Source organism: Nomascus leucogenys, chromosome 4, assembly GCF_006542625.1.
Source record: "Nomascus leucogenys isolate Asia chromosome 4, Asia_NLE_v1, whole genome shotgun sequence".
Taxonomy (NCBI): Eukaryota; Metazoa; Chordata; class Mammalia; order Primates; family Hylobatidae; genus Nomascus; species Nomascus leucogenys.
The window spans coordinates 61844705-61871951 of record NC_044384.1 but is presented as its reverse complement, the minus strand read 5'-3'; the positions used below and the strand labels follow the sequence as shown (position 1 = coordinate 61871951).

General features: G+C 44.9%; 2 protein-coding genes across 2 annotated transcripts in view; one reads left to right on the top strand and one right to left on the bottom strand.

The window, feature by feature from the left end:
* Nucleotides 1-21469, top strand: part of LPIN2 (lipin 2) — a 103215-nt gene extending 81746 nt beyond the window's left edge. The window contains exons 7-20 of the mRNA XM_030810689.1: nt 1086-1431; nt 4651-4750; nt 7626-7813; nt 9906-9999; nt 10400-10469; nt 11256-11345; nt 12262-12344; nt 13705-13849; nt 14537-14685; nt 15223-15309; nt 16880-17032; nt 17428-17542; nt 18194-18297; nt 18637-21469. Of these exons, the coding sequence (XP_030666549.1) occupies nt 1086-1431; nt 4651-4750; nt 7626-7813; nt 9906-9999; nt 10400-10469; nt 11256-11345; nt 12262-12344; nt 13705-13849; nt 14537-14685; nt 15223-15309; nt 16880-17032; nt 17428-17542; nt 18194-18297; nt 18637-18781 (1869 nt within the window). The 3' untranslated portion in view covers nt 18782-21469. The remainder of the gene's footprint in view (nt 1-1085; nt 1432-4650; nt 4751-7625; nt 7814-9905; nt 10000-10399; nt 10470-11255; nt 11346-12261; nt 12345-13704; nt 13850-14536; nt 14686-15222; nt 15310-16879; nt 17033-17427; nt 17543-18193; nt 18298-18636) is intronic.
* A 3761-nt stretch (nt 21470-25230) lies between these two features.
* EMILIN2 (elastin microfibril interfacer 2) overlaps nt 25231-27247 on the bottom strand; it is a 65576-nt gene continuing 63559 nt past the window's right edge. The window contains exon 8 of the mRNA XM_030810688.1: nt 25231-26256. Coding sequence (XP_030666548.1) covers nt 25919-26256 — 338 coding nt within the window. The 3' untranslated portion in view covers nt 25231-25918. The remainder of the gene's footprint in view (nt 26257-27247) is intronic.

The window sequence follows — 27247 nt, the reverse complement described above, 5'->3', positions numbered from 1 at the left end:
GTGCAGCCACAACTCACTGCAGCCTTAACCTCCTGGGCCCAGGTGATTCTCCCACACCAGACTTTCAAGTAGCTGAGACTGCAGGTGTGTGCTGCCACACCCAGTTAATTTTTTAGTTTTTATTTTTTGTAGAGACAAGGTCCCGCTGTATCAGCTTGGCCTGATCTCAAACTCCTGGGCTCAAGAGATCCACCTGCCTTGGCCTCCCAGAGTGCTGGGATTACAGGCGTGAGCCGCCATCCCTAGCCAACACGGAAATTTTAAACAAGAAATTGTTAAACCGTTTTTTCCAGATCATAATGAAAGAAGAAAGAACTGGGAAGATAAATTTCTTGAGAGAGAAAATGTTTAGATCTTCTGTTGAATTCAGGTTTTTTAAATATACATTTTGCTTATATTTGTGATCGAATTTAGACTTGCCACTTTTATACTGTTTTAACAGAGCCTTGATCTGGTCCAAGGAGGGCTAAATTTTCATTTAGTTTTCTCCCCCAAAATGAATATTTTCTACTTCTTAGTAACTGAAAATTGTCAGTTTCCTCAGTCTTCTCCAGTATAACTTCACAGTAGAACATTTAACATATACCTTTTTTTTTTTGAGATAGAGTCTTGCTCTGTCACCTAGGGTGGAATGCAGTGGTGCCATCTCGGCTCACTGCAACCTTCATCTCCCGGGTTCAAGAAATTATCTTGCCTCAGCCTCCCGAGTAACTGAGATTACAGGCGCCTGCCACCATGCCCGGCTAATTTTTGTATTTTTAGTAGAGACAGGGTTTCATCCTGTTGGCCAGGCCAATCTCGAACTCCTGACCTCAAGTGATCTGCCCGCCTTGGCCTCCCAAAGTGCTGGGATTATAGGCGTGAGCCACCGTGCCCGGCCAGAACATTTATTAAGTATCATGATATTGAACAAAAGGCAATTGTTAGTTTTTCTCACTTTATTATGGAATTTTTACATGTACAAACTAAGATATTTAATGAATGTGTTAAGTTAAAAATAGAATGAACAGATTGCCAGCTTAGGAAATAGATTCTAACAAATACTCTGAAAGTAGTTTAATTTTTAAACAATTTAACTTTTTTAGGTCAGCAAAAGAGAACGATCTGACCATCATCCTAGGACAGCTACAATTACACCATCAGAAAATACTCATTTTCGGGTAATTCCCAGTGAGGACAACCTCATAAGTGAAGTTGAGAAGGATGCTTCCATGGAAGACACTGTCTGTACCATAGTGAAGCCCAAACCCAGAGCCCTGGGTACACAGATGAGCGACCCAACGTCTGTGGCAGAGCTTCTCGAACCTCCTCTTGAGAGTACTCAGATTTCATCTATGTTAGATGCAGACCACCTTCCCAACCCAGCCTTAGCGGAGGCACCCTCAGAATCCAAACCGGCAGCTAAAGTAGACTCCCCATCAAAGAAGAAAGGTAATCATTTGTTTAATTTGGCTCCAGGTACTCTCAAATTAGATGGTAAATTATTTCAGTGTTCCACATAACATGTGATGGCTGCCTCTGTATTTGTACTCACCAGTCGAAACCCATCACACACTTTTTTTTTTTTTTTAGCTGGAGTTTCGCTCTTGTTGCCCAGGCTGGAGTGGAATTGCCTGATCTCGGCTAACTGCAACTTCCGCCTCTCGGATTCAAGCAATTCTCCTGCCTCAGCCTCCTGAGTAGCTGGGGTTACAGGCACACACCACCATCCCCAGCTGATTTTTTGTATTTTTAGTAGAGATGGCATTTCACCGTGTTGGCCAGACTGGTCTCAAATGCCTGACCTCAGGTGATCTGCCCGCCTCGGCCTCCCAAAGTGCTGCGATTACAGGTGTGAGCCACCGTGCCCAGGCCCATCACTCACTTTCTTACAATTGCTTTCCATGGCGTCCCCCTGGAAAGTCCAGTTGGAGCAGGGCCTGACTTGCACACTGCTGTCTCCTGACTGTTGCTACTTAGTGGGTTCTTGAGAAGCATTTACTGAGAAAACAAATAATGAGTTGTAATCAATTGATGAGTAAAATTAACCACTTTATTGATTACGTATGTCAGTAAAGTGAAGTAGAATCTTAAAAAATTAGAGAAAAAATGTTTTCACTTGAAACAGCTTAGCTGAGGCTAAATTAGGTAGGTTTTTTAGCAGTAATATTGGATAAAAATCAATGCATACTAATTATGATTATGAGTATGTGCTTTCTTTTGCTGATTATTTCCCTCTAAAATAGGTAGAAGGCTAGGTGCAGTGGCTCACACCTGTAATCCCAGTACTTTGGAAGCTGAGGTGGACGGATCACTTGAGCTCAGGATTTCGAGATCAGCCTGGGCAACATAGTGAAACCCTGTCTCTATCAAACATAAAAAACTGAGCCTGGCATGGTGGCTGCAGTCCCAGCTACTTGGGAGGCTGAGATGGGAAGATCGCTTGAGCCCTGGGGCAGAGGTTGCAATGAGCCAAGATCATGCCACTCCATTCCAGCCTGGGTAATAGAGTGAGACCTTGTCTCAAAAATAATAATAAAAAATAAAAATTACCTTAGAAAGTTATTCTAGTCACCTGAGCCCAGGGAGGTCGAGACTGCAGTGAGCTGTGATTGCACCACTGCACTCTAACCCATGTGACAGAGTGAGACCCTGTCTCAAAAAAAGATAAGCAGAGAAAACATCCAACTCTTGGTTCAACAGTTCTTCCTCACTTTTGGAACACAAGTTTAATAAATCAGAACATCCTTACTATTTGAAAATAAAAAGCCAACCATCGATACTTGGTACAGTAAGAGTCAGAACATATGTATTCTGAACTCTGGCCTTGGATCCTATTTTTAGGAAAGTGTAAACCTTCTCTAAAATTACCCAGCATCATATATAGCCAATTACCTATTTCACTTAAAAAAAATATTCTAGCACCAAAGATTAGGTAATTATAAACCAACTTAATATATATTAGGTATGGACCTTCAAGTTCACTCAGAAATAATTTATCTAAAATGAAAGAATGTGACTGTCGAAGGTGTTGGTGGTCAGATAAAACCATCTAGCTAATGGTGGCTTAACTTGTCACCTGCTCTTCCACCAAAGGCCTGTAGCCACTTGTTATACTCTAGAAATGTTAAGGAGGGAAATCCAGTTCTTTTAGGATGAATGCTTTGTTTTTGGAACTAATGACCCCTGTTCTTAGCACACAGTGCAGGATCTGACTAGAGATGGGAGCCCTGAGTGGTTTTTACTATTCTTTTGGCCTCATTCTTTTTCCCCCTCTACTTTTTATTATACATTTTTGCCCTCGCTCTCTCCTCAACCCCTTTCTCCCTACATCTCTCCATTCATCCACATAAAGTGTTTTATTAATAAAACATTTGAAAACAAATTGGAGGCATGACATTTCACTCTTAGATATGCCAGGATATACCTTCTAAGAATGTGAACATTCTCTGCATAGCCCCAGTACTGTTGTCATCTTGAAGAATTCATGTTTACATTTCCCTAATTGTACCAAGAATATTTTTTTAGCTGGCCTGTTTCCCAAGCCAAAATTGCATCAGGGTTCACATGTTGCATTTGATTTTTATGTTTCTTTTAATCTTTTTTATTTTATAACTCTCTCATACACCCATACACACCCTCATACCCACTCTACACCCGTGATAGTAACCTTTTAAGAAGGTTAAAGACCAGCCAGTGTCTTCTAGGCTCTCTCATGTTCTGGATTTGTCCAATTGTTTTTTTGAAGGTGACACTCCTGTATTTTCTTAACTGGGAGTTAGCTCTAGACCATACTGCCCACTAGAAATGGAGTATGAATCATGTGTAATTTTGAATCATCTCATTGCCACTTTTAAGAAAGTAAAAAAAGGGTGCAATTAAGTTTAGTGATGTATTTCATATAAGCCAATAAATCCAAAATATTTTAATATGTAATCAATATAAAATTATTAATGAAGTATGTTAGTGTGTTTTACGCATTTTTAACATATTTTGTGTACCTCACTTTAGCAACAGTTTAAATGCTCAGTAGCCACATGTGGTGTGCCCACTAGAGTGGGCAGTACAGGTCTAGAGGCTTAGAGTTATTGTTTGAATTGAAGATTACTTTATTGCATATATTGAGTACTCATATTGTATCTCATGATGACCACTAATAGTAATGCTGAACGTGATTATTGTTTAAGATGTTATCTTCCACATCTATCCATTGTGAAGTATTTTTTGTCCTTTTGTGGTTAGAAGGTAATGCAGGGTGGATACTTGGGCACCATGTGAATATCCTGTGCCCAGACAACCTTCCCTTCATGGTTTTAGAGTAATGCCCTCGTTCCCAATGCAGGTGGTTGCCTTAAGTTTGGTCATGCTTGTTCTTAGACCTATAAATATAAAAAAGACTTCACCATTAAAATATAAATTATTTAGGGGCTAGTATTACTCAATTAACAGCAAATGAGAGAATGAGTAAAATCAAAGTATATATATGGAGCACTGAACTTCTCTTCTATTGGCCTGGATGGCTGAGAACCAACCTAAGTAAAAAGGTTGGTTGACACCTTTAAAACCCTATTCAAATCCTGCTTGTCAGTCTTACTGTTTGCAAACGTGCGTGTTTTACAGTTGTAAATGAAGAATAACTAAATTCTTACCTCTGATTTTTTTTTTAAACAGGTGTTCACAAAAGAAGCCAACACCAGGGACCTGATGATATTTACCTTGATGACTTAAAGGGTCTAGAACCTGAAGTTGCAGCTCTTTATTTCCCTAAAAGGTAGAGTGGTCCTTATTTATTGAAGGACAGCTCTGAAATAGTCTAGTTATTTCTAGAGTAAAACATTTCATCTCAGGAAAAAGGAATAAGATGATGGTGTCCTTTAGCTAAATCTGATGCTGGCTTCAGGTTTTGGAAAATTTAGAAATAGTGCATGTCTTATTTCAATATAGTGACTTGAAATTAATAATTACTTATGAAGACATTTTCAATGCAATGAGGAGAGAGATACTAGCTAACCTACATAAGGGTATATGACTTCTGATTAGCATTTCCTGTAGTGGTTAATACAAACTCAACATGCTTGGGAAAATTTTTTAGCATTTATTTTATTATGTGTTTTAAAAGAAACACATCTTTATTTGAAAATGTTTTCCAAAGAAAGCTTTCACTTCTTTGGAGTCTGAGATCTGAGCCTTTTCTGAACTGGGTCTGCGTCTGGTGAGGCACTGCCCCCGCAGCCCGCGTTCCCCACATCCCCTGCAGCTCCACAGCTGCCACCCAGCCTCCCTCACTGTCCCGCACCATTTTCCCTTTGAATTACTTCAAATATGGTCCTCAAATATGATACACTTGGACTGCCTTCCCAAGTTCATTTCCACTCTTAGGGGAATTCTGTTAAACTGCTACTCTGTGGTTAACAAAAAAACAACTTTTCTCCACGGAAGGTATGACTTGACTATACTGAGCCATAGGCACACATAATTAAACACTTATAAATGAACTACTGAAAAGTATATTTTGTTTTTTATCTGGAATAGAAAGATGGGATTGACATAAAGCTATTTAAATTTTTTACAGGTATTTTGGGAAAGTTCTTAAAACTCCTTTCTAGCTCTGTCCTAAATGTATCTCAACATATCTCCTTCATTTGAAGTAATAGTTGGATTTTTTTAAGGTGAAAAAACTGAAACGGCTTTATTTTAAAAGGAAAGTTCAAATATAAGCTGTCATAGAATTACCACTTTTTTCCCCACATTTTCCAGGCCTTACTCATGTATTTATATTGGTATTCCTTAGGTATATGTCTTAGTTTCTCTTTTAAAAAATGAGAGTAACTAAGGTGATGATACCTTACTCCACTCAACTGTAATTTAACTGTTCACAGTCACTGTCCATGCACTAAGTAAGCTTCTTACTTCATTAACTATTTCTTGAAACATTTCATAAATATTTAAAGATAGTGAGTGAGACTCTTGTAATCTATGTAAGCATTAGTCATGTCATGATCCTTAGCATCTTCATTACCAAATTTACAGTATTTGTAATTATCACTAAACTTTAATATAGATCACACACTTTTGTATTTGGTGGCATCCCCATGTGTGTAGATGTTGTTACTGGTTGGGGTAACACTAGTTGCTGTAGAGGTGGAACTCCTGATCTCATTGGCCTACGGTGATGGAATTTTGTTTCTTGCCCCTGTGAGAATGCTCTGTGTTGGTGTTTAGGGGGAGGTCTTGCCCACAGGGATTCAGGAACACAGGCTCCTTTCACCTTGAGGCTCTCCCATCCCCCTAGGGTCTCAGAGTTCAGTTTACGGGCAGCAGAGAGAGGAATGAGCATCACATAGGGCCCCTGGGGAGGGGCAACACGTATGCCTTCCGTCCATATTCACGGCTCGGTCATGTGCTCACGTGGCCACACCTGACTGCAAGGGGGCCTCGCCGTGTGCCCCGGAGAAAAGAGGACACAGGTGTGGTGAACACAGAAGGGTTGGGCTTGCCCTTCACCCCCAGTATAACAACAGTTCTGCTGATTTTCTGTTTCCAGTGAGAACATTCTGTCAGTCCAATTAATCTCAAATTTTGTGGGTATGAGTGTGCATTGCTATTAAGAGGAAAAAAATCCAAAAACCTGAATTTTTTTGTTGATTCAAATGGGAAACAGCTTTTGAAACTGTTACCTAGTTACAACATGTCTGTAGTCTGCTGCCACCTACTGCTCAAAGATGAGATTTGTTTGAAAGAGCCAGTAAACCTCTGGGTCATTGTTTTTTAAAATCAACATAAAAAATACTGGCTTTTTGAATAAAATAAGTGAATTTGAAAATTCTCAGTATCTCAGATGTGACATTAAATACCTATTCAAAGGGTATAGAGTAGTAAGCATTGGTGACTGTGAGACTTAAGGTGCTGTGCCATTCATGATTATTCTCTCTCAAATTTACACTTCATTGCATAAGGTTTCCCTTGATCACTTTCTGAAACCTGGCTTCTGTGCCTTATCTTGAAAAATGAAAATATTCAGTAACCTCATCTTTAGCTCCTGGAAGAACAGTTACATCCAGTTTATTTCTGAATACATTTCTTTTTCTAGGTGGGTCTTGCCTCTGGAGAATTTGCTCGTTTAATTTCTCCTTCCTTCTTTGTGAGGTAATAGATGAACTTAGAAAAGTTTGGTTTTAAAGAATATAGCCTTGGACTGCAGTAATTTTCTACAGGATGTATAAAGTGCCACAGCTTTTTCTAGGACGTTAGGATCAAAGGTTTCCAAACATCAGATTTTCTTAATTACCCTGTCATTTTCATCATGGAAATGTAAATAAATACTTATAACTATTTTACTCCTTTAATCAAAAATCAGAAAGGCCATAGTTGAAATGTTTGCATTATTGTGAATGACCGTGGTGATTTTGTGACATATTTACTATATTCACAGTTAATTTCTCACTAGTACTATATTAGGTTATCTTTCATGTCATTTATGGTATGATTCTAAACCCTGCCTAAGAAAAGTTATGCCTGATTGTAGGTCCATCTGTTCTTTTTAGGGGATGTGTTACTTGGTTTGAGCCCCCAGAGAACCATGCAGTAAACTAGGAATTCAAGGAGTTGTAATAAAGCAGATCTTTTTCCCCATCCCCTGTCCACAGTGAATCGGAGCCCAGCTCCAGGCAGTGGCCTGAGTCTGACACACTCTCTGGCTCCCAGTCCCCACAGTCCGTGGGAAGCGCAGCTGCAGATAGCGGCACTGAGTGCCTCTCAGATTCTGCCATGGACTTGCCTGACGTTACCCTCTCCCTTTGCGGGGGCCTCAGTGAAAACGGAGAAATTTCGAAAGGTACGTTGGGTGTTCGTGCCCCGTCTTCATTTCAGAGAGCAATCTTGTCATCACTTGGTTAAAACTTACCGTGTAGCCATTTCAGGATATTTACATTCTTTAGGGATCTTGTGCAGGTAACAGGTATATTCTGTAATGTCAGACCCTTATATCCTCATTTAAGGTCTTAATTGACACCTCTTTATGGGATGGCTTTGAGGTAGTGTGCTCTTAAAGGCTCTAATTTCAAATTAAGAGGTTAGGAGTTACCAGGCCACCCTGTTTTCTGAGCCGCCAGGGTGTGATCATCACACTGCACCAGTTTTCTCATCTGTAAAGTTACAGAAACATTTGTAGGACTGGGGCCCAGCTGCCCTTCTGGAAAGCACTGGGCCTTAGACATGAATATAGGGCCCTGAAGTTGTAGAAAATTGATTGTCCACTGAGTAAATGGTCTTTCTGGCAAAAATTAGGAGGATTACTTTCTGTATTAGGCTGGAGGGTTGGCCTACGAGAGTAAAGCTTGCTCAGGAATCAGGAGGGAGTTTAGCAGAGATGACAGGACGCCTGTAGGCTGGGCTGAGTGCCGTGTGCATCTGTCCTCAATTCATCAGCATTTTTTTTTAACCTTCCTTTTAAAACTGAACTCTTAGTGTTTCTCATTTTGGCCTGTGGCCCCTGTTTGAATTTCCTCTAAGGGAAGATTTTCTTCCCATGACTAGTGTCATCTTTTGTCTTCCTTCTCCCTTAGAGGAACTGAAGGCATGATGTGGCAGACTGCATGGCCAGAGGCTCAGGAGCATGTGTTCCTGAAGTCTTTCCTTTCCAGGGTCACAGGAAGCTCATTATGCCTCTTCCCTGTGTCTTCATTGTTTGTTTGCTTTATATTTTGCAAGAAATTTAAAGTGTGTTATGGCCAGTGGTTCATTCTAGGGACAAAGTTAAATAGGTCACATTCTTTTTGTAATCCTCTTAAATGTTCAGTTTAAAAAATTATATGCGAGGGAATGAGAAATACAAAATGTATGTAAAATACAAAAGTTACACCTTTGTTTTAAATATTGGTGACTTAGTCTGGTAGAGTTTATTGGAAGAGGCAGAAATGGCAAGTAAATGTAAGTAATACACACATTACCTGGAGAAACAATCCAAGTGAGCAGTTTCTCTGTTAGCCTAGATCTAGGAGAATACAGGTTTAGGAACAGGGTACAAAAATTCATGGGAAGCCCTCATTCACTCTGCAAGAACTTGGGATTTATTTCACAGACCTTGAGCCAAATTTTAGGTTTTTTTGTTTTGTTTAATTCTCCGAGCAATTGTAACATATGTATTTTGTTGTTGTTGTTGTTTTTTATTATTTAAGACAGAGCCTTGCTCTGTCACCCAGGCTGGAGTGCAGTGGCGCCATCTCAGCTCACTGCAACCTCTATTTCCCGGGTTCAAGCGATTGTCATGCCTGCCTCAGCCTCCCAAGTAGCTGGAATTATAGGTTTGCGCCACCACACCCGGCTAATTTTTGTATTTTTAGTAGAGATGGGGTTTCACTGTATTGGCCAGGCTGGTCCCTAACTCCTGACCTCCAGTGATTGGCCCACGTCAGCCTCCCAAAGTGTTGGAATTACAGGCGTGAGCCACTGTGCCAGCCCAAACAATTTTAAGATATGTTTTGATATAATGTAGCTTGCTAAAGCTGTAAGACCCCTATGAACATTCCCCAGTTATGCTGTTGCCTGTCAGTAAAGTTTCTTCCTCTGAGAATAGAACTTACAGTTTTCGTGTGCATGTGTGTGTGACTGTCTGTCTTTCTGTGTCTGTATTCTGTCCCTCTCTAGCCACATCTGTATGTATTTTTTCGCAAGTCTCTGGCATGTCCCTTTTTACTAGTTTTGTTTTCACTGGGAGACAGTGGAAAAGGAGAATAGAAAAGAAGTGTTCTTTCTTGTCCTGGGGAAAAAAAGCATCTGACATTTTGCTTTTGATGAATATTCAAAAATTAGTTTTTTTAGAAAGATGATTTTAGCCTGCAATTTCTGCAATGCAGAGAGTATTATAATAGTCTCATATAGGGATTTATGTAATCTCTAACCAAATTGATTATTATTTTACATTGCAGAAAAATTCATGGAGCATATCATTACTTATCATGAATTTGCAGAAAACCCTGGACTTATAGACAATCCTAACCTTGTAATAAGGATTTACAATCGGTAAATACTCCTGCTTTTATAATTGTTAAATACTCTTGCAGTTTTTTTACAAGTGCCATTTTTAACTGTTACTTATAAAAGTTTTCCTTCTTATAAAACTTGTCATCTCATATAAATTAGCCAATGGGCAATGACTTTGAAGTGAAAGTAAAGCTTCAATTTTGTTTTTAAATGAAGCATTGAAATGTTACTCTGTTTGATAGATTTTACGGCTTCTCTGTTCAGAGAAGTTGTGCTTGAAGCAGAGGTTATTCATGTGACAAAAACTTTAGCTGATCATCTTTATTGAAAAGAATAAGCAATTTTATATGTCACTTCTCTCTCCCTTCCTGATTCCCTCCCCTTCTCTCTTGCTCACTTTCACTGTGTAATGGTTTTGCACAATTTTTGTTTCTCACAGTTACTATAACTGGGCTTTGGCAGCTCCCATGATCCTTAGCTTGCAAGTATTCCAGAAGAGCTTGCCTAAGGTGAGGCGATCCACCATCTGCTGCCTTTCCGAAAGCATCCACAGTGTCTAGTACTTAGACAAATCCATATGTGCATATTTCTGAACTGGGTACTATTCAAAGTTTTACTTAAGCTTAATATTTAATATAAAAGACCAAAGTCATATGTACCCACTAAAAATATCTCATGCCCAAACTCTGGGAAATTAGCAGGGCTGCCACTTCATTTCATTTTTATTAATATAAATACTAGTTTCTGATGGTCTGTAAAAGTTGAGAGATTTTACTAATCATAAGTTAAATATGGAATGGATGAAAAAAACTTTCTCTCCCATTAATATGGGAAGAAGCAGCAAGACGAAGGTGATGTAGCCAAGAGAAGCTTGACATCAGTGTGGTTAGGGCAGATGGTGGCTAACATACCTGTTATATACAAACTCACAATTGGTTTTTAATCTGTCCACCAAGAAGACATCATCAGCCTAGTTGGTCCTCTTAACTCATGAGAACCACATTTTCCAAAGATAGATAAATGAGATTTGCCCACCTGTCAGCCCCTAAGGTCCTACGTAGCAGACCGCCTGGTCTCATGCCACAGAGCTGTCACAAAACTGTGCTGCCATGAAAGTAGGACGGGGTCTGTCTCTCAGAGGTGTTAAAAACGCTAGAGGAGTCTGGGAGGCATAGAGAGAGCATCGCTCACGTTCTCACATTACATAGTAAGGCCCCGTCCTTCAGGCTAGCATAGAAGATAGGTGCTGTGTGACCAATAGATTGCCTAGACTAACCCAGGTTGGTTGTTTTCAGGCCACAGTTGAGTCCTGGGTCAAAGACAAGATGCCAAAGAAATCTGGTCGCTGGTGGTTTTGGCGAAAGAGAGAAAGCATGACCAAACAGGTAACAGACCTAGAGGTCATTGTTTTCATGGGCTGAAAGAAATGAATCTTTGATTTATTCAAAAAACCTTTTTGTCAGGCACAGGAATGTGGACTGTATAGGGCTATTTTACCATATAGCAGTTTCCATTTTTGAGCATTTACGACGTACAGCAGCTGTTCCAAGTGGTCCTTTACTGTAGCTCAGCACTAGAGATGTTTGAGTTGCCATTTCATAGGTAAGGAAACCTGGGTGCTTCATGAAGTCACGTAACTGGTGAGAGATGGAGCTGGGGCAAGACCTTGAGTCTGACTCCAGAGCCTGTGCTCTTTCTACTTCACTGCATTACCTATCAGATAGGAGCAGAAGATTATCGTCCGCCTTCATAGTTCCAGATACAAATAACCAGAATCTGTTCCACCAGGTCTCCGTAGAAATTCATCCAGAGAACCATACTAAACAAGCAGCAGAGCAAGTCTTTTTTTCCCCAACACCTTCTGAAAAAGAGGGTTCAGGGAGTTTTCACCTGTTTTTCAAATGTCAGAAGGGAAGTCTTGCCTGAACCAAGTTCATGTCCACGTCAGCAAGGGGGCTGCCTTTCAGTCCCTTCTGCACGTGGTGAGTTACTCCCAGGAGGAGAAGGAAGCTGGGGACCTAACAAGTTTGGGTTGCTTGTATTATGTTTTGTGACTTGACATGGTGCTCTTAAAATGTTTTACTTCTGGGTCTGTAGGGACAGTGATTTGTGTAGAAGCACATGACTTCTGTCTTAGGTTTCTAATTCTTTGGCTCAGAATAGAGAAAGTCTGGGTTTTGAGCATTTTTAAGTTGTGGGTTCAGAAAGCAATTGTGTTCTTTCCTAGAGAGGGCTGCTGATGAACTTGGCTTATCTGTAGGGAAAAAATTGCATGTTGCCATTATCATCTTGCCGTTACAGCTGCCAGAATCCAAGGAGGGAAAATCTGAGGCACCGCCAGCCAGTGACCTGCCATCCAGCTCCAAGGAGCCGGCCAGTGCCAGGTGGGTGCCCTGTCCTCTGCCCAGCTCATAGCACTCAGGCCCTCCTAGCAGGGCCATTACTTCTAAGTTGATTTTGGCAGCTTGTTTAGTTCTTGGGAACATCTTCTATAGATATGGCATGATGTGATATATTTGTGCCACTCAGCAGATGACAACTGCTTTTCTAAAAAACATCACCAGCTTAGAAAAATAAATACCCTACCTCCTTGTGGAGCCGTGGCATCAGTGTATGGGAAGGGGTTATGAGGAATGTTTTAGCCGTGTTGTCCCTGGTGCCCCTGCTCCCCCTGCATCCCATCCGGAGCCAAAGGGAGACATAAAAAATAATCTGAAGGTTGGCTTGGGTGGGTTTCATTTCCTGGAAGAAACAGCATTCTTTGGAAAGTTAGGGTAAGCAGCCCTGAGAGGAGTTGCTTGCGATATGCCCTGTTCTGCTTCTGCTTGTCCACCTCCCCCAGGCCAGTGCATGCTTGCTTCTACCAGCCCTTGGCTGTCTCATTTAGTGTCTAAGGCTGAGGGTTTATTTTCTTGCCCCTTACCACCCCCCCATCCTATATCTTTTAAGGGGTGTCTAAAATTTTTCTTACTAGTTTTTGTTTTTTTCTAGAGTCTCACTGTGTCACTCAGGCTGGGGTGCAATGGCGTAATCATAGCTCCTCCTCCTCATAGCAATCCTGCCTCAGCCTCCTGAGTAGCTGGGACTACAGGCGTGGGACACGATGCCTGGCTAATTTTTAAATTTGTATTTTGTAGAGACAGGGTCTTGCTGTGTTGCCCAGGCTGGTCTCAAACTTCTGGGCTCAAGCAGTCCTCCTGCCTCAGACTCCCAAGTAGTTAGGACCACAGACAAGTGTCACTACCCCTGGCTAATTTTTAAATGTTTCGTAGAAACTAGGTCTCCCTATGTTGCCCAGGCTGGTCTCACACTCCTGGGCTCAAGGTGTCTTCCTAACTCGGCCTCCTGAAGTGTTGGGATTATAGGTGTGAAGCACCGCACCCAGCCCCTAGTTTTGTTAAATCATTGTAAACGATTATGTTTTCTTTAATTTGTACCTTGTGAAACATACATACTCTCTTCAACAAGAGTCAGTAGACCTTCTAGCATTCACTGGGCATAGCAGAAAATAGCAGGTCATAGTCAGAAAGTAAGTGCTTGCCAGTTATGAAAGTGGCCTTATCAGTTAACGATATGAATATTTCAGGCATACAAAGCTGTGGATATGGGAGAATGGCAGAAGGGATAACTCTACCCATTCCTAGAAAGGATTTAGGATATCTTTATTTTCTTGATCCTAAATGAAAAGCTCTCATCAATAAAATGCCCTGCTGCCTCTTCCGTAACTGGGCTAATGTTGAACAGGCCGGCTGAGAATGACTCCTCGAGTGATGAGGGGTCACAGGAGCTCGAAGAATCCATCACAGTGGACCCCATCCCCACAGAGCCCCTGAGCCACGGCAGCACAACTTCATATAAGAAGTCTCTGCGCCTCTCCTCAGACCAGATCGTGAGTCTTGCATGATCCGTGTTGTCCAGTAGGACTTATTTTAGTAATGGTTTAATTTGATGCACATCCTCTTCTGTCCACACGTCGCCAGCTGTATACACACCACACGGCATGGTCGTGTCAATGCCTATCCAGAGTGGAACCACGACCCCCGCCCCCAAGAGCTATCAGGCCCACCTGGGGAACCTGTGGCTTGGGTCCTGCCACCCACCCCAGACCTTCTTCCTCCATCTCTTGAGAGTCAGTCATACACGGCTAACCCAGCGCTGAGCCAGGTACTGTCTCTTAGGAGCCACAGCAGTAGAGAAATGACATTTTAGACACAATTTCTTCTCTTATTTCCCACCCTGACTTTGACCCATTTTTGGTATGAAAAGGTCTTGCTGGGACCAGAGCAGGCTGTGGCTAAAGCAGTAATTCTCAGGTGTGGAAGTAGTAGACCTTTTGCTTTGTGGGGGTTCAGAGAAGTCCCTGGAACCCCAAAATACTGTTCAGGCAGTGGCTCCCTCGGCGTTGTTAGCTGTGGTTGGCTGTGGTGGGCTGCTGTGGTGGGCTGCGTCTAAGACCGCGGAAACCATCCTGCCTCTTGTTGGGATTCTGAGACACCAGTTGTTGTTCTGTGAATTTTTAAATCATTTCAAACTATGTTTTCAGCTGATTTTCTTTATTCTTATGCTTTTTAAAAAGGCAAAACTGAAGCTCCATGATGGCCCAAATGATGTTGTGTTTAGTATTACAACCCAGTATCAAGGCACCTGTCGCTGTGCAGGGACCATTTACCTGTGGAACTGGAATGACAAGATCATCATTTCTGATATTGATGGGACAATAACCAAGTAAGCTCAATCCTTCAGGTGGGTGGCAGGGAACAGCCCCGTGCTCATGGAGGGGCAGGCAGTGTGTGGTGGGGAGTTCCTCACCTGGGGCTCGAAGCCCTCAGCCAAGGCATTTTATAAGCCATATGCCCTGAGGCGTCCCCAGTATAGTCCACATGGGGTCATTTTTTTGCTTGGAGGAGATGGTGAGGGTGCATAACAAATGTCAAAAATCACTTTTGGAAAGATTTAGTTATTTGGTTTCAATTCTGATACGAAAACAAGCCCCTTGACATTGGGGCGGAGGAAAAGAGAATGTGTGGTAGTCAGTTACTTCCGAACACACGCATCTGGCGCTTGTGAGACTCCGCTTTCAGAAGCACCTCAGTGGGTGCATTTGCATGGGATGGCCTTGCAGTTGCTTGAAGCTGTGATTAAATCCCCTTTTAAGAGTGTCCCGCCACCAATTAGTTACTGGCAGCTGATAGTCAACCCAATAGGAAAACGCTCTATGTGTTTGATTCCTGATACGTTTTCCTGTTTCTACCGTTTTCTTAGGTCGGATGCTTTGGGACAGATTCTCCCACAGCTGGGCAAAGACTGGACTCACCAGGGTATAGCAAAGCTCTACCATTCCATCAATGAGTAGGTACCCTCCCCACATGTTAACTCGCTCTGGTGAGCTGGAAGCTTGCTTTAAGAACTATAGAACAATGGTGTAAATCTTCAGTCCACATGAGTCATGTGTTTATGCTGAAGCCTTCCCGCTCTTCCTCACTCCTTTCCCGTTGATGGTGTGGGAGCCGTGTGCACCTGGCATTGGCATTGAACCATGTGTCTTACCTGTGTCATCTCAGTTAATCCTCACGGTGCTGTGTTTCAGGCACTATCTACATCTATAACTAGAATGACAGTTACTTTTTTAGCTAGAATTTAACAAGATAGCTGATTTTCATTTTTGGTTTATTTTCTGGGTATTTTAAATTCTTTTTTTTTTTTTTTTTTTTTTTTTTTGAGATGGAGTTTTGCTCTTGTCACCCAGGCTGAAGTGCAATGGTGCGACCTTGGCTTACTGCAGTCTCCGCCTCCCGGGTTCAAGTGATTCTTCTGCCTCAGTCTCCCAAGTAGCTGGGATTACAGGCACGTGCCACCTGGCCAAGCTAATTTTGTATTTTTAGTACAGATGGGGTTTCATCATGTTGGTCAGGCTGGTCTCGAACTCCGAACCTCAGGTGATCCCCCTGCCTCGGCCTCCCAAAGTGCTGGGATTACAGGCATGAGCTGTCGCGCCCAGCCTTAAAATTGTATTTCTTTGAGTAGATAGTGCACGCATGCATGGGGGAAATAGTTCTTGCATGGGCTGCTCTCTCTTGGGGCACCCTTTGAGGGGAAGATAGCCGTGCTGTGGCCTTTGTGGGTTCCTAATACATATATTACATTGATCTGAAGAACCTCAGTGTCTTCAGCATTAGTTGAGAATGCCATAATATGAAAATTACGACTATGTCAGTTACCTGGGTATAATTTTGCTTCTTGTCTGATGGAGTGGTTTGCATCTTGCACATTGCTTTTATTTTTTCTTTACAGTGGGTAATTTAAAGATAGTCCAAGGTTTTTTCTGTCCTCTAATCTGGCTTTCAGGGACTAGATGCTGAACATTTTATATCAGTACTTAGAAATTTAACATAATCCTTAGTTGCCTGTACCTCCATTTTTTTCCCACGTTTTCCATGGAAAGGTGAAACCTCTATAATCCTAAGCAGTTTCCTGCTAAATTTGAGAATTTGGTTTTCACAGTAAATGAGAAGAACTTTATTTGGATCTTTTAAAAGAAAAGTGTGGGTTGGGCGTGGTGGCTCACACCTGTAATCCCAGCACTTTGGGAGGCTGAGGTGGGCAGATCACCTGAGGTTAGGAGCTCAAGACCAACCTAGCCAACATGGTGAAACCCTGTCTCCACTAAAAAATATAAAAATTAGCCGGGCATGGTGTTGCATGCCTGTAATCCCAGCTACTTTGGGAGGCTGAGGCAGGAGAATTGCTTGAATCCAGGAGGTGGAGGTTGCAGTGAGCCGAGACGGCACCACAGCACTCCAGCCTGGGTAACAGAGTGAGACTCAAAAAAAAGAAAGAGAAGTGTGGGGGTTTTTTTGTTTTTTGTTTTTTTTTTCTCTTAGCCAGAACATGTGGGCTAACAGGGTGTGTTTTCTTTCAGGAACGGCTACAAGTTTCTGTACTGCTCGGCCCGTGCCATTGGCATGGCTGACATGACCCGTGGCTACCTGCACTGGGTCAATGACAAGGGCACAATCTTGCCCCGGGGCCCCCTGATGCTGTCCCCCAGCAGCTTGTTCTCCGCCTTCCACAGGTACCTCTCCGGCAGGCAGCCCGCTGCCCCAGCATGTGGGTGGAGCTGGGCCCAAGGTTGGGGGATGTGTGGGAACAGACGTCAGATGTTGGAGCCGCCACGCCTCTCCCAGTTCTTTGGTCCCTCATGGTGTCCTACCACATACTGCTCACCTGCCATGTGGCGGGCCTGGTGAAGAAAGGCAGGTTCTAGGAACTGTCAAGTTTTCTCCTTCCCTAAACTTCATCACTCAAATTTTCTTAGTTATCAGACTGGCAAAGAAGGAGAAGAAAAGATTCCAGTTACAAAGGATTGAAGAAATTGGGTGGTTGTGAGCACTGAAATTTTTTTAGGACCACTTACTGGGGAAAACGACCATATTGGGATTGGTGATTGTATTTGTATTTTTTTCTTAGAGAAGTGATAGAAAAGAAACCAGAGAAGTTCAAAATTGAGTGTCTGAATGATATCAAGAATCTGTTTGCCCCGTCCAAGCAGCCCTTCTATGCTGCCTTTGGAAACCGTCCAAATGTGAGTATCTCCTGGGCTCTGGGTTCTGATGTGGGTGAAATTCAGAGGGATGTACTTTGTGGGGTGTAGCCACGTCCCAATTCTCAAAGCAGTTTTGTAAGCAAAATGAGACATATGTTCTGCTTGTTCGGTTTTCACTTGATCTATTCCAAATATCTATAGCAACTGGGGAGGTCCTGTAGGTGCAGATCTGCCCCAGAATTTATACGAAGGACGCTTTTCCATCGTTTCTGTGGCTGCCATTCCATTTCCTCAGGCAACTCCGGCTCCTCTTCTAAGCAGTTCTAAGCTGCGTCCTTGGATCACCCCAGAGCCAGGGTCAGTGCTGGCCCTTTGCTAGCACTTCCCAACCTGCCTCCCTTCTGCAGGGCCATCGGGCCTCAGGTGTGCAGAAGATGTGGCCTCTCTGGCCTCTTCTGTGCCAGGGCCCCTGGCTTCCCCTTGGTGGCTGCCCAAGTTTTCTGACTCTCCAAGCACCACTCTGTAGTTTAGGTTTGTCTAAAGCTCAGTTTCGGTGGCAACTGCACTGTGCTGCCTCCGCATGTTTTCTGTCGAGTCTGTCTGTGCAGTGCTTCTGGCTCACAAGGAGCCTGAGAAGTATCTCCTGAATTCTCCTCCCTGGAATCACCCGCTTGCTATTTTCTTCTGCAGGATGTCTATGCCTACACACAAGTTGGAGTTCCAGACTGTCGAATATTCACCGTGAACCCCAAGGGTGAATTAATACAAGAAAGAACCAAAGGAAACAAGTCATCGTAAGTACATTCTCAGCTCTCAGCCCAGCACCCTGCAGCCAGGAGTACAGTTGGGGACAGACAGACCCTGTCCTTTTCCCCCGATCCTTGAGATCAGGCCGCGATCAAAGGATCAACTACATCTCCTCTGTGGGTATCTCTCTTTCACAGTATCTGTTTGAGGGGTCTCTGGTTATCCTAGACTTGTAAGAGGGAGTTTGAGCCCTGTGATGGGACTGAGGCCTGCCTCTGAACCTGCCCACCTGAGCAATCTGAGTGACAGCTTCACAGCCCCGCATCTTGTGCCTTTGACCGATCTTGAAGTAATAGCCTGTGCCTCTTCCCCAACCTTTCTCTTAGGTATCACAGGCTGAGTGAGCTCGTGGAGCATGTGTTCCCCCTTCTCAGTAAGGAGCAGAATTCCGCTTTTCCCTGCCCGGAGTTCAGCTCCTTCTGCTACTGGCGAGACCCGATCCCTGAAGTCGACCTGGATGACCTGTCTTGAGGTGGCACCTCAGTGGGTGGGCAGGGCTTGGTCCCCCTCCCCACAGCAAGGGAAGGCAGCTGGCTCTTCTGCTGACCTCAGATACCAGCCTTCCCCAGCGGGGACAGGTGCTCCTGGAGCTGGTCCCGCCATCCTCCTTTGCTTTCCCAGGCTGGCTGCTCAGGCTCGGCAGGTCTGCACCTCAGCTCCTGGAAGGAGAAGGGAGGAACTGGGCCTGGGGCTGGAGGCCTGGGATCCCTCCTTCGTGGGTCACACACGTTTCCTGCTGTGAGCTGGGGGCTCCTTCCATTGCATCATTTTAAAGGGAGAAAAAAGCAGCTAAAAAAGAGTGGACCAAAACACTGCACACAGTGAAGTGTTCCAGTTCCCACTGGGCAGTTGAGGTGGCTCCTGTAACCAGGGCTGTCTTCAGATGTCAGGGTCCCTGAAGCGCTGCGGGCCCAGTCAGTGATGCTGGCTGAAGCTGCCTGTGCACATTTCTTCTCTGGGCGCCTTATTTCCCGCTACACTGAAGGGGTCAACTGCTCCAGTGGGCCAAGTTGGGCACGACCCCTGCCCCCGCAGGGCCCATGCACCAGAGCCACTGAGCCCAGTCCCATAAACCCGGCCCTCTTTGGGGAAAGATCCCCACAGAGCATCCTCCTCTCATCTGTGACAACTCCACAAGCCCTTAATTTCTTAGACCTCACCAGAAGAACAGGTCTCACAAGTATATATTTGATGTCTGTAATAAAAGTGGGAAGGTGGGTCTTAAAACAGACCAAACCCCGCCCTGCCCCCAACAACTCTGCTTTTAGGGAGGCCTCAGAAATGCAGATAGGCGGTTGAGTGGGGTCCTGGGAAGAGCGCTGGATCTCTCTGCTTGCTGCCTGGTGTGGGCCTTTGGAAAGCATCTTGCCTTGGAACAGGATTTCTAAAATTCTGTGATTCAGATTTTCAGGGAAGCACAGTGAAGCTTGCTTAAAGGCACTGGCTAGCAGTGTGTGACTTTGGCTTTTGGAATCACACCCTGTAATCAGGCCCGTGGAAGCAGTGTCAAAGAGGGGTCTCGGAGCTCCTATGGAGCAGACTTGCCCCCCCCCGCCCCAAGCAGTGTCCCCAGCCTAGCCCTGTGAGACCCCATGGGGACACGGGTGCCTATTTTCACTAAAATGTACATGGTAGCTCCATTTACTGATGTGGTTGTAATGAACTCACATCATGTCTGAAGAGATGGCACCAGGGAAGGGTGTGCCATAAGCTGCTCCAGAGCTTTTGGTGTGCTGAGTGTTGACAGAGCTGCACTGTTAACACTGAGAGAACCGTCAGGAGCCCAGAACCAACCCCAGGTCTTGGTCTTCATTGGTGAGAACACAGGACGTGGTGGTTCCTGAGCAGAGAGGGATCTGCAGATACAGGCTTGGTGCTCGGGGTGGTCTCATGGCGAACTCTTCATGCCGCTGCCATTGTAGTGGAACCTCTACATGTTTTAGTTTGCTTCACCTAAAATAATGCTGATCTAGAGATAGAGAAATAGGGGTGGTTATTTTTCCAGATTGGAGAGTTGAAAGTCCCTGACTGATTTCAGCCGTTTTTCCTAGTGCTGTCGGATGCAGAGACAATGTTGAAATCCCCTAAACACAGTTCTCAGTGGCAAAACCTAGGAAGGCTCATGTTCCCAGAGAAGGGACCACATGAGCCTTCTCCCGAGCGAAGCTTCCCCCAGCTTAAATAGTTCATAAGGACTAATTCTTTAATGAGTTTCTTTATCTACAGTAGGTTAGGGATCCTGGGTTCTGTTTATATGAAGTTCTACCCAGTTTGTGAATTCTAATACAGCAGCCGTGCAGCCACCTTATTTCATAGATGCCATCTGTGTGTCCTCTTGACTGCCTTCTATTTAGAGGAAGAATGAGAGCTTTATGTGTTTAACTGAGCTTATAGTAGGACTTCTTTGCATATGTATGGTACTGAAAAATCTTAGTATACATCTTTAATCCTTTTTAGGTTGTCCTTTAAAGAGTTTTTGACTAGTTTCTTTTTCTTGACAGCTCTTCTCTTTGGACACATGGGCCTTCTTACAGGGTTCAGTCTAGGACCCGGCTCTCCTGGCCCTGTGTTGAGGGTAGCTGGTCCCTTTGTCTCTGTGTCTGCTTGCACTAGACTTTGTTGCTGCAGATTGATCCAGTGGGTACATAGGCTAATTAATGTGAGTGTTTTTCCTTGTTTAAAGGAGTCCCTCTTGCTGAAAGTAGATGATTACTATTGCTGTAGTGTTAGGAAAGTATTAAGTTTGTGCTGAAAATCCATTGCCATTTGGTACAAATGACATTTGTTCTTTCTGTGAAAGAGATGCCCTCGAGTGTGTTTGTACACAAACCCTTAGGATGGTGAGTTGAAGCATCACCCTCGCACTATCTTCAGTGATGGGTGACGGCTCAGGGAGATGGCAGGCAGATTGGGCTCCAAGTCGTTATTCTCTCAGTTACTCCATTGGTGAAATGGCCCTTTCCCTCTTTGCAGTTCAGTCTAAGTCTCGTATTTGCTTTGCTGTCTGTGTGCTGAAGCTCGTCCTGTGTGAGTTGCTGTCTGCCTCTTGTCAGGCTGTGAGGTGCTCGTGTAGACCTGGAGCATGCAGGCTGCCTCCGTTTTTGGGTACTGTGTTGTGTTTTGCTCTAAAAACATCTGCATAGTTTTCAACTGGAAAAAGAAAAAACTTAAAAATGGGATGTCCTAAAATGAAAGCTGCTCAAAGTCACAGAACAACCGAGGGACAAAGGAGATTGGATGACTGGGAAGCGCTGGCCCGGAACAGCCCCTGCGACTGTGGGGCCTGCACACAGCCCTTCCACAGTTGGCACTGCGCGTGCAGGCCAGCCCTTTAAAGAATAAACAAGGAAGTTGGCTCTTTCACTTTTTACAAGTTAGAAAAAACAGACTTCCAGGGAATTTATCATCCTATGATGTTTCATGTGGCCTGAACAGCCTCAAGGCACTGCGTGCAGCCATAAAATAAACAAGAATTGGCTCTTCACTTTTACAAGTTAGAAAAAACAGACTTCCAGGGAATTTCATCTTTTTATCATCCTATGATGTTTTCCCATGTTGCCCCTGCGACTGTGGGGCCTGCACACAGCCCTTCCACAGTTGGCACTGCGCGTGCAGGCCAGCCCTTTAAAGAATAAACAAGGAAGTTGGCTCTTTCACTTTTTACAAGTTAGAAAAAACAGACTTCCAGGGAATTTCATCTTTTTATCATCCTATGATGTTTTCCCATGTTTTAGAGCTTCCAGGGTTTAATAAAACTGGTTAAAAATTGGGTCTTTCCCTGAAGTAAGTGTTCTTTCCAGGTGAAAACTACTCTCTTGGTTTTGTTTGAAAGTAAGAAAGGGAGGGGAAACTTTGCTCTTTTAATAATTATGTTCAGCCTATGATGAAGTATTTGATTATTAGACAGCAATGTCACTAATAAGTTGTAAGTTAATTGTAAACATCAGTACATTACTCTTAGTTACAGTAAAGCAATTGTCGCAAGATGAATGGCTAATATTTTGGTGCAGTGTTTGATGTTCAAAACAAAATGTTACAACAATAAACGAACATAAACTGAATGCATTTGGCTCTTTTCTTCAGGGGACATTGAAACCATCTTTCTAGATTCTTGCCAGAAATTGGTAATTTCCATAATTAGCATCTTGATCTTTGCTGACACTTAGATTTGTCTACAGCAGGAGCTCCTTTTTGTTGCTTATTCTTAAAACCTGGCTCCAGAAGTGCAGCTACACCCCCAGGAACTAAACTCTTGCTTTGTACCTTCTGCCAGGAAATGGCCCATCCATATGTGACTTCTGCTGTGGTCTCGCGGCTGTCCAGGAGGCTGTGTTTATCTCCTCTCCCTGAGCACTTGAATTCCCTGGGAGTCCTGTCCAGAGCCCCACCTTTCCTTAAACCCTTCCTCAGGGTGGATATGATTTAGCAATCAATCCTGATGTTTTCATCACAGAGTCAGAGTGACCTTTGATCAAAAACCACATCGCATATATTACTTAAATGGTGATCTTTTGTCCTCTGAGATTGCTGGGCCCTTACCAGATGCAGCATATACTGAACCCTGCATCCCAAAGGCACTCCACAGGAGCGTGCGTTCAGGATGGAAACATTTGCATTTCGTGCCTCCTTGCCATGACGTGATGGCAACCATGGGTCTTTGGGAATGCAAAAGAAGAGCTCAGGGAAATTGGTTACAAAGGAAATGGTCTTTACCCAGAGCAGCTTTGAGGGCTTCAGGAGAGCAGTGGACTTTGCATACCTGAGCTCTGAGGACGTGCCTGCGCGTGGCTTCTGTTTTGCACTGCACCCATTGGAGTTGGCGTGTGTCCTTCCGTTTTCTTTCCCGTTTATAGGATGGCATAAGGAAAATACACATTTATGTTTAGAAAGGGGCTGTGGTGTGGATATGTGCAAAGCTGGGTTTCCAAGCTACAGGCATGAACGAAGTGACTCCAATCACAAATACTCCGTCAAGCTGCAGATACATAAATTGTGAGAAAATTAGTCACCTGGGAAAGCTAGATTAACATGCCAACCAGGAAGTAATTTCAAATGCAGTTTAAGGTTTGCATTTATTGACGATACCATTTTGTTTTTAATCGTGTAAATGAGGCCATTTGTTAGTGTTACGTGGAGGTGAGGAGGGGATGTCACAGTCCTTCTCTACTTAAGAAGTGTCGTGACCTTTTCTCAGCAACAACTTGATATCAGAAGTTGTGAACTTGGCTGGGCATGGTGGCTGACACCTGTAATCCCAGCACTTTGGGAGGCCGAGGCGGGCGGATTGGCTGAGCTCAGGAGTTCGCGACCAGCCTGGGCAACACGGTGAAACCCTGTCTCTACTAAAATACAAAAAATCAACCGGGCGTGGCGGCGTGCACCTGTAGTCCCAGCTACTCGGGAGGCTGAGGTAGGAGAATTGCTTGAACCCGGGAGGCGGAGGTGGTTGCAGTGAGCTGAGACTGCACTACTGCACTCCAGCCTGGGCGACAGATTGGGACTGTCTCCCAAAAAAAAAAAAAAAGTTGTGAGCTTGTGCCTGATTCTGTCTCAGGGTTTGGTATGCCTCTGACTCGCAGGCACTACTTCAGGGGTGATGACTTCTTGAAGGGCTGCTTCAAACCCTACAGCCTTAAGCTCAGCTGACCTTGTTCTACTACCTGTACAAAAAGACAGCCTTTCCCTTTCTAAAGATGTCTCCTAAGTGGGCCAGGATCCACCTGTCTGTCATCCAGCTTTATCTCAAAGTAGAGGCAGGCTCCAGCCATAATGGGGAATATTCTGTTTTGCCTGTCTTGAATACAGAGCTGAGATTCACCATTGTTGGTGAGTAGAGATGCACTGAGAGGAGGACTGGGTTTTACCCGATGTTCCAGACCCATCTACGGAGTAGGGAAAGCAGCAGGTAGTCATCACCCACCTTCTGCCTGAGCACGTCCCCTTGGGCACCGAGTGCGGTCTTTTCAAAAGGAGCGTGAGGGGAGAGGGCGATGGCGCTTGCCGGCTGGGTTTTCCTGAAAACACTGCTGCACTGGGGTGCTTTCCATGAGTCATTCCTAGGACAGCCAAGGATACTCTGACAGCTCTCTTTAGCCGGTTCCCCAGCTGTCGTAATGGGGTGAGATGTCATTCTCTCTCCCGCTGCTGGACAAAGAGGTCCGAATTTTAAATAGTAAAACGCCAAACCTTTAGTTCTTGCTCATGTCTTCCTAGCTGTGGCGGGGGGAGTAAATAGGAACTCCGAAGTGTCCAGTGGCCACCCTGTAAATTCATTTGCAAACAATTCTTAAAGCATTTTTTTTACAGCATAAGAGCATCTTCTGGGCCAAGGAAACTGCAGCTCCTGTTTCTACCGTCCAAACCTTTCCCCAGTGGGACTTGATTAACCAGTAGGTTTTACCAACCTGATCCACAGAGACTACCTTGAACTAAGGGTGCTGAGAGGTCTCCGTGGCCACTGGTGACAGATTAATACTCCTGGGCCTCCCCTCATTGGAGGCATCTTGCTGTGTGAAGATGCCGTGTTCTCAGATGGGCTCAGCTGTCAGTGTGTGGCCAGCGTTAGGTTGAGCCTCCTGCTGCTTAGAAACCCGAGAGCTCGGCGAGCTGTGTCTGCTGGAGATTGGTGCAGTGAAGCAGCAGGGATCGAGTTAGCCTGGGCAGCTGCTGTGGTCTGAGTGCAGCATCCCCAGATGAGCCGCTCCAGCTGCAGCTGACATGGGGCCTTGACCTCCGTGCACATCTGGTCCGTCTTCACAAGCCAGAAACAAAACCCAAGTGTATAGCTTGGATGCGGAGGGGTAACAGTTTTGTAGCTGAGATTAATTTTACTCAAGATTACTTTCTGTAGCCCTTTTTGAAACAAAAAATTTCTTAAGTTTGCTTTTTAGCAACAACTCCCGATCTGTAAGGGACCACACTTAAAAGTAACTGGAAATGGCTTTACATCTTTATTGACACTCCCTGTCTTTCCACTTAAATTGTACATGCCATTTAAGGAGCCCAGCAAGCTTTGGGAACAGTCTCTAACGCATCCCCATTTGCAGCTGGGCCAAGGCCCGCCTGAGCAGGCTAAGTCCCAGGCGGCAATGGTGAGCCAAGCAGGAGACAGCCCAAACTAAAGTTGAGGTCTCTGTGTGGCGGCCCGGGCCACTTCGGCACTTCAGTGTTTAAACCTCTGCGTGCAGTGTACAGACAGACAGCTGGCCACAGTGCTGCCCTGCAGTAAAGACCAGCCACAGTGGCCGGCTCTCCCCTGCCTCCCTCCTCCCAGCCCACAGTCAGACGGAGCCTCTGTGGCAAGCCCAGGCCCAATCCAGGGCCCTCGGAGTGTAGATACAGGTGGAGGCCTTTCCAAGTCTTCCAGTTGTCCAGTTAGAGTGGCAGAAAAGTCAGTGGCCACATTCACCGTGTGCCTCACTCTCTGCAGCCTGGCTGGATGCAGTAAGGCATGGTGGCCTCAACAGTGAGGGAAGGCCTTTATGTTGGGGACAGGTGGTGGGCATATGTGGAAACTCTAGCCCCGTGCTTCCATTACATACAAAACCGAATATATTAAAGCTTTAGAGTTTTTACAACTATCTTTCCCCTGACATCTCCCCAGTCACCTTAGAGGTGGGAAAGGAAAGGATATAAGAAAACCCCACTAAATGTGGAGTACATTTCGTCAAAGTCTGTGTGAGCCAGCTTGCCCCCAGTCACCACGATGTTGACTGCATCTCCCGCCTTCAGGTGCACAATGAGGTGGAATGCCCCCGGGCCCCCGCAGGTGTGCAAAGCCCCTGGAGGGCGGTGGTATTCCAGGAACTCTCTCCTGTACCCAGCAGTATGCAGCTGGGCCACGCTGGCGTTGGAGACCGACAGCACTGCTTCCACGTAGGCGTCTCTCTCAGGGGTGAGTGTGGCCGTGATCAGGTAGCGCCCATCATAAGGAGCCGTGAAGACCCCTGCGGGGAGAAAGGCAAACCCTGTGCTCACCTGCTGTCGTCACAGCCTTTGCCATGGCAGTAAGTGGCCCCCCAGTGATTAACCTGGGCCTGGGAGACCAGCCATCTCTGTCTTCCCATGGCAGCTGGCTGCCTGCCTCAGCTTCTTTTTATGCTCATCCCCTACAGCCTACCCGTGGGGCAGAGGCCACCTTAGCCCATACCACTTTTTGCCATGGACCTAAGAATGCCTCTTGGAGGCATTCCTAATTGGAAGCACCTAAAGGCTAAAGTCAGCCTCAAAGCTTGGCTGCTGGGCAGAATACCCGTGAGGCAGGGCCAATAAAAACGAAGCTTGCCACCAACCCAGGGAGAGGCAGACATGGCACCATGTAACCCCAGGGGCCATGCCAGGCTTCTCCTGTAAGAGGCCATTCTCCCCACACTGGGCAATGGCCAGAAGTGAGCACTGATACTCAGCCTATGACACACACATTCTGGGCCCAGGGTGGGAAAGGAAGTGGTGGCCAAAGGTGAGGAAGGTGGAAAGATCTGTACATGTCACAATTCACTAAGCAGAAGCAGCTGTAGGTGGCCCCATAGCTAGGAGAGTCAGTGCCAACACCAAATGCTGGCAGGAATGGCCATCACTCACGGGCTCTGCAGTGGACACCAGACCTTGCCGCTGACCACAAGCCAAGAGTGGACATAAAATGGAGGGCCAGGAGCTAAAAACAGTGGTCCTGGCCATGCGTGGTGGCTCATGCCTGTAATCCCAGCACTTTGGGAGGCCAAGGTGGGCAGATCACCTGAGGTCAGGAGTTTGAGACCAGCCTGGCCAACATGGATAACCCCATCTCTACTAAAAATACAAAAAAAATTAATTAGATGGGCATGGTGGCATGCACCTGTAGTCTCAACTGCTCAGGAAGCTGAGGCACGAGAATCCCTTAAACCTGTGTGGCGGAGGTTGCGGTGAGCCGAGATGGCACCACTGCACTCCAGCCTGGGT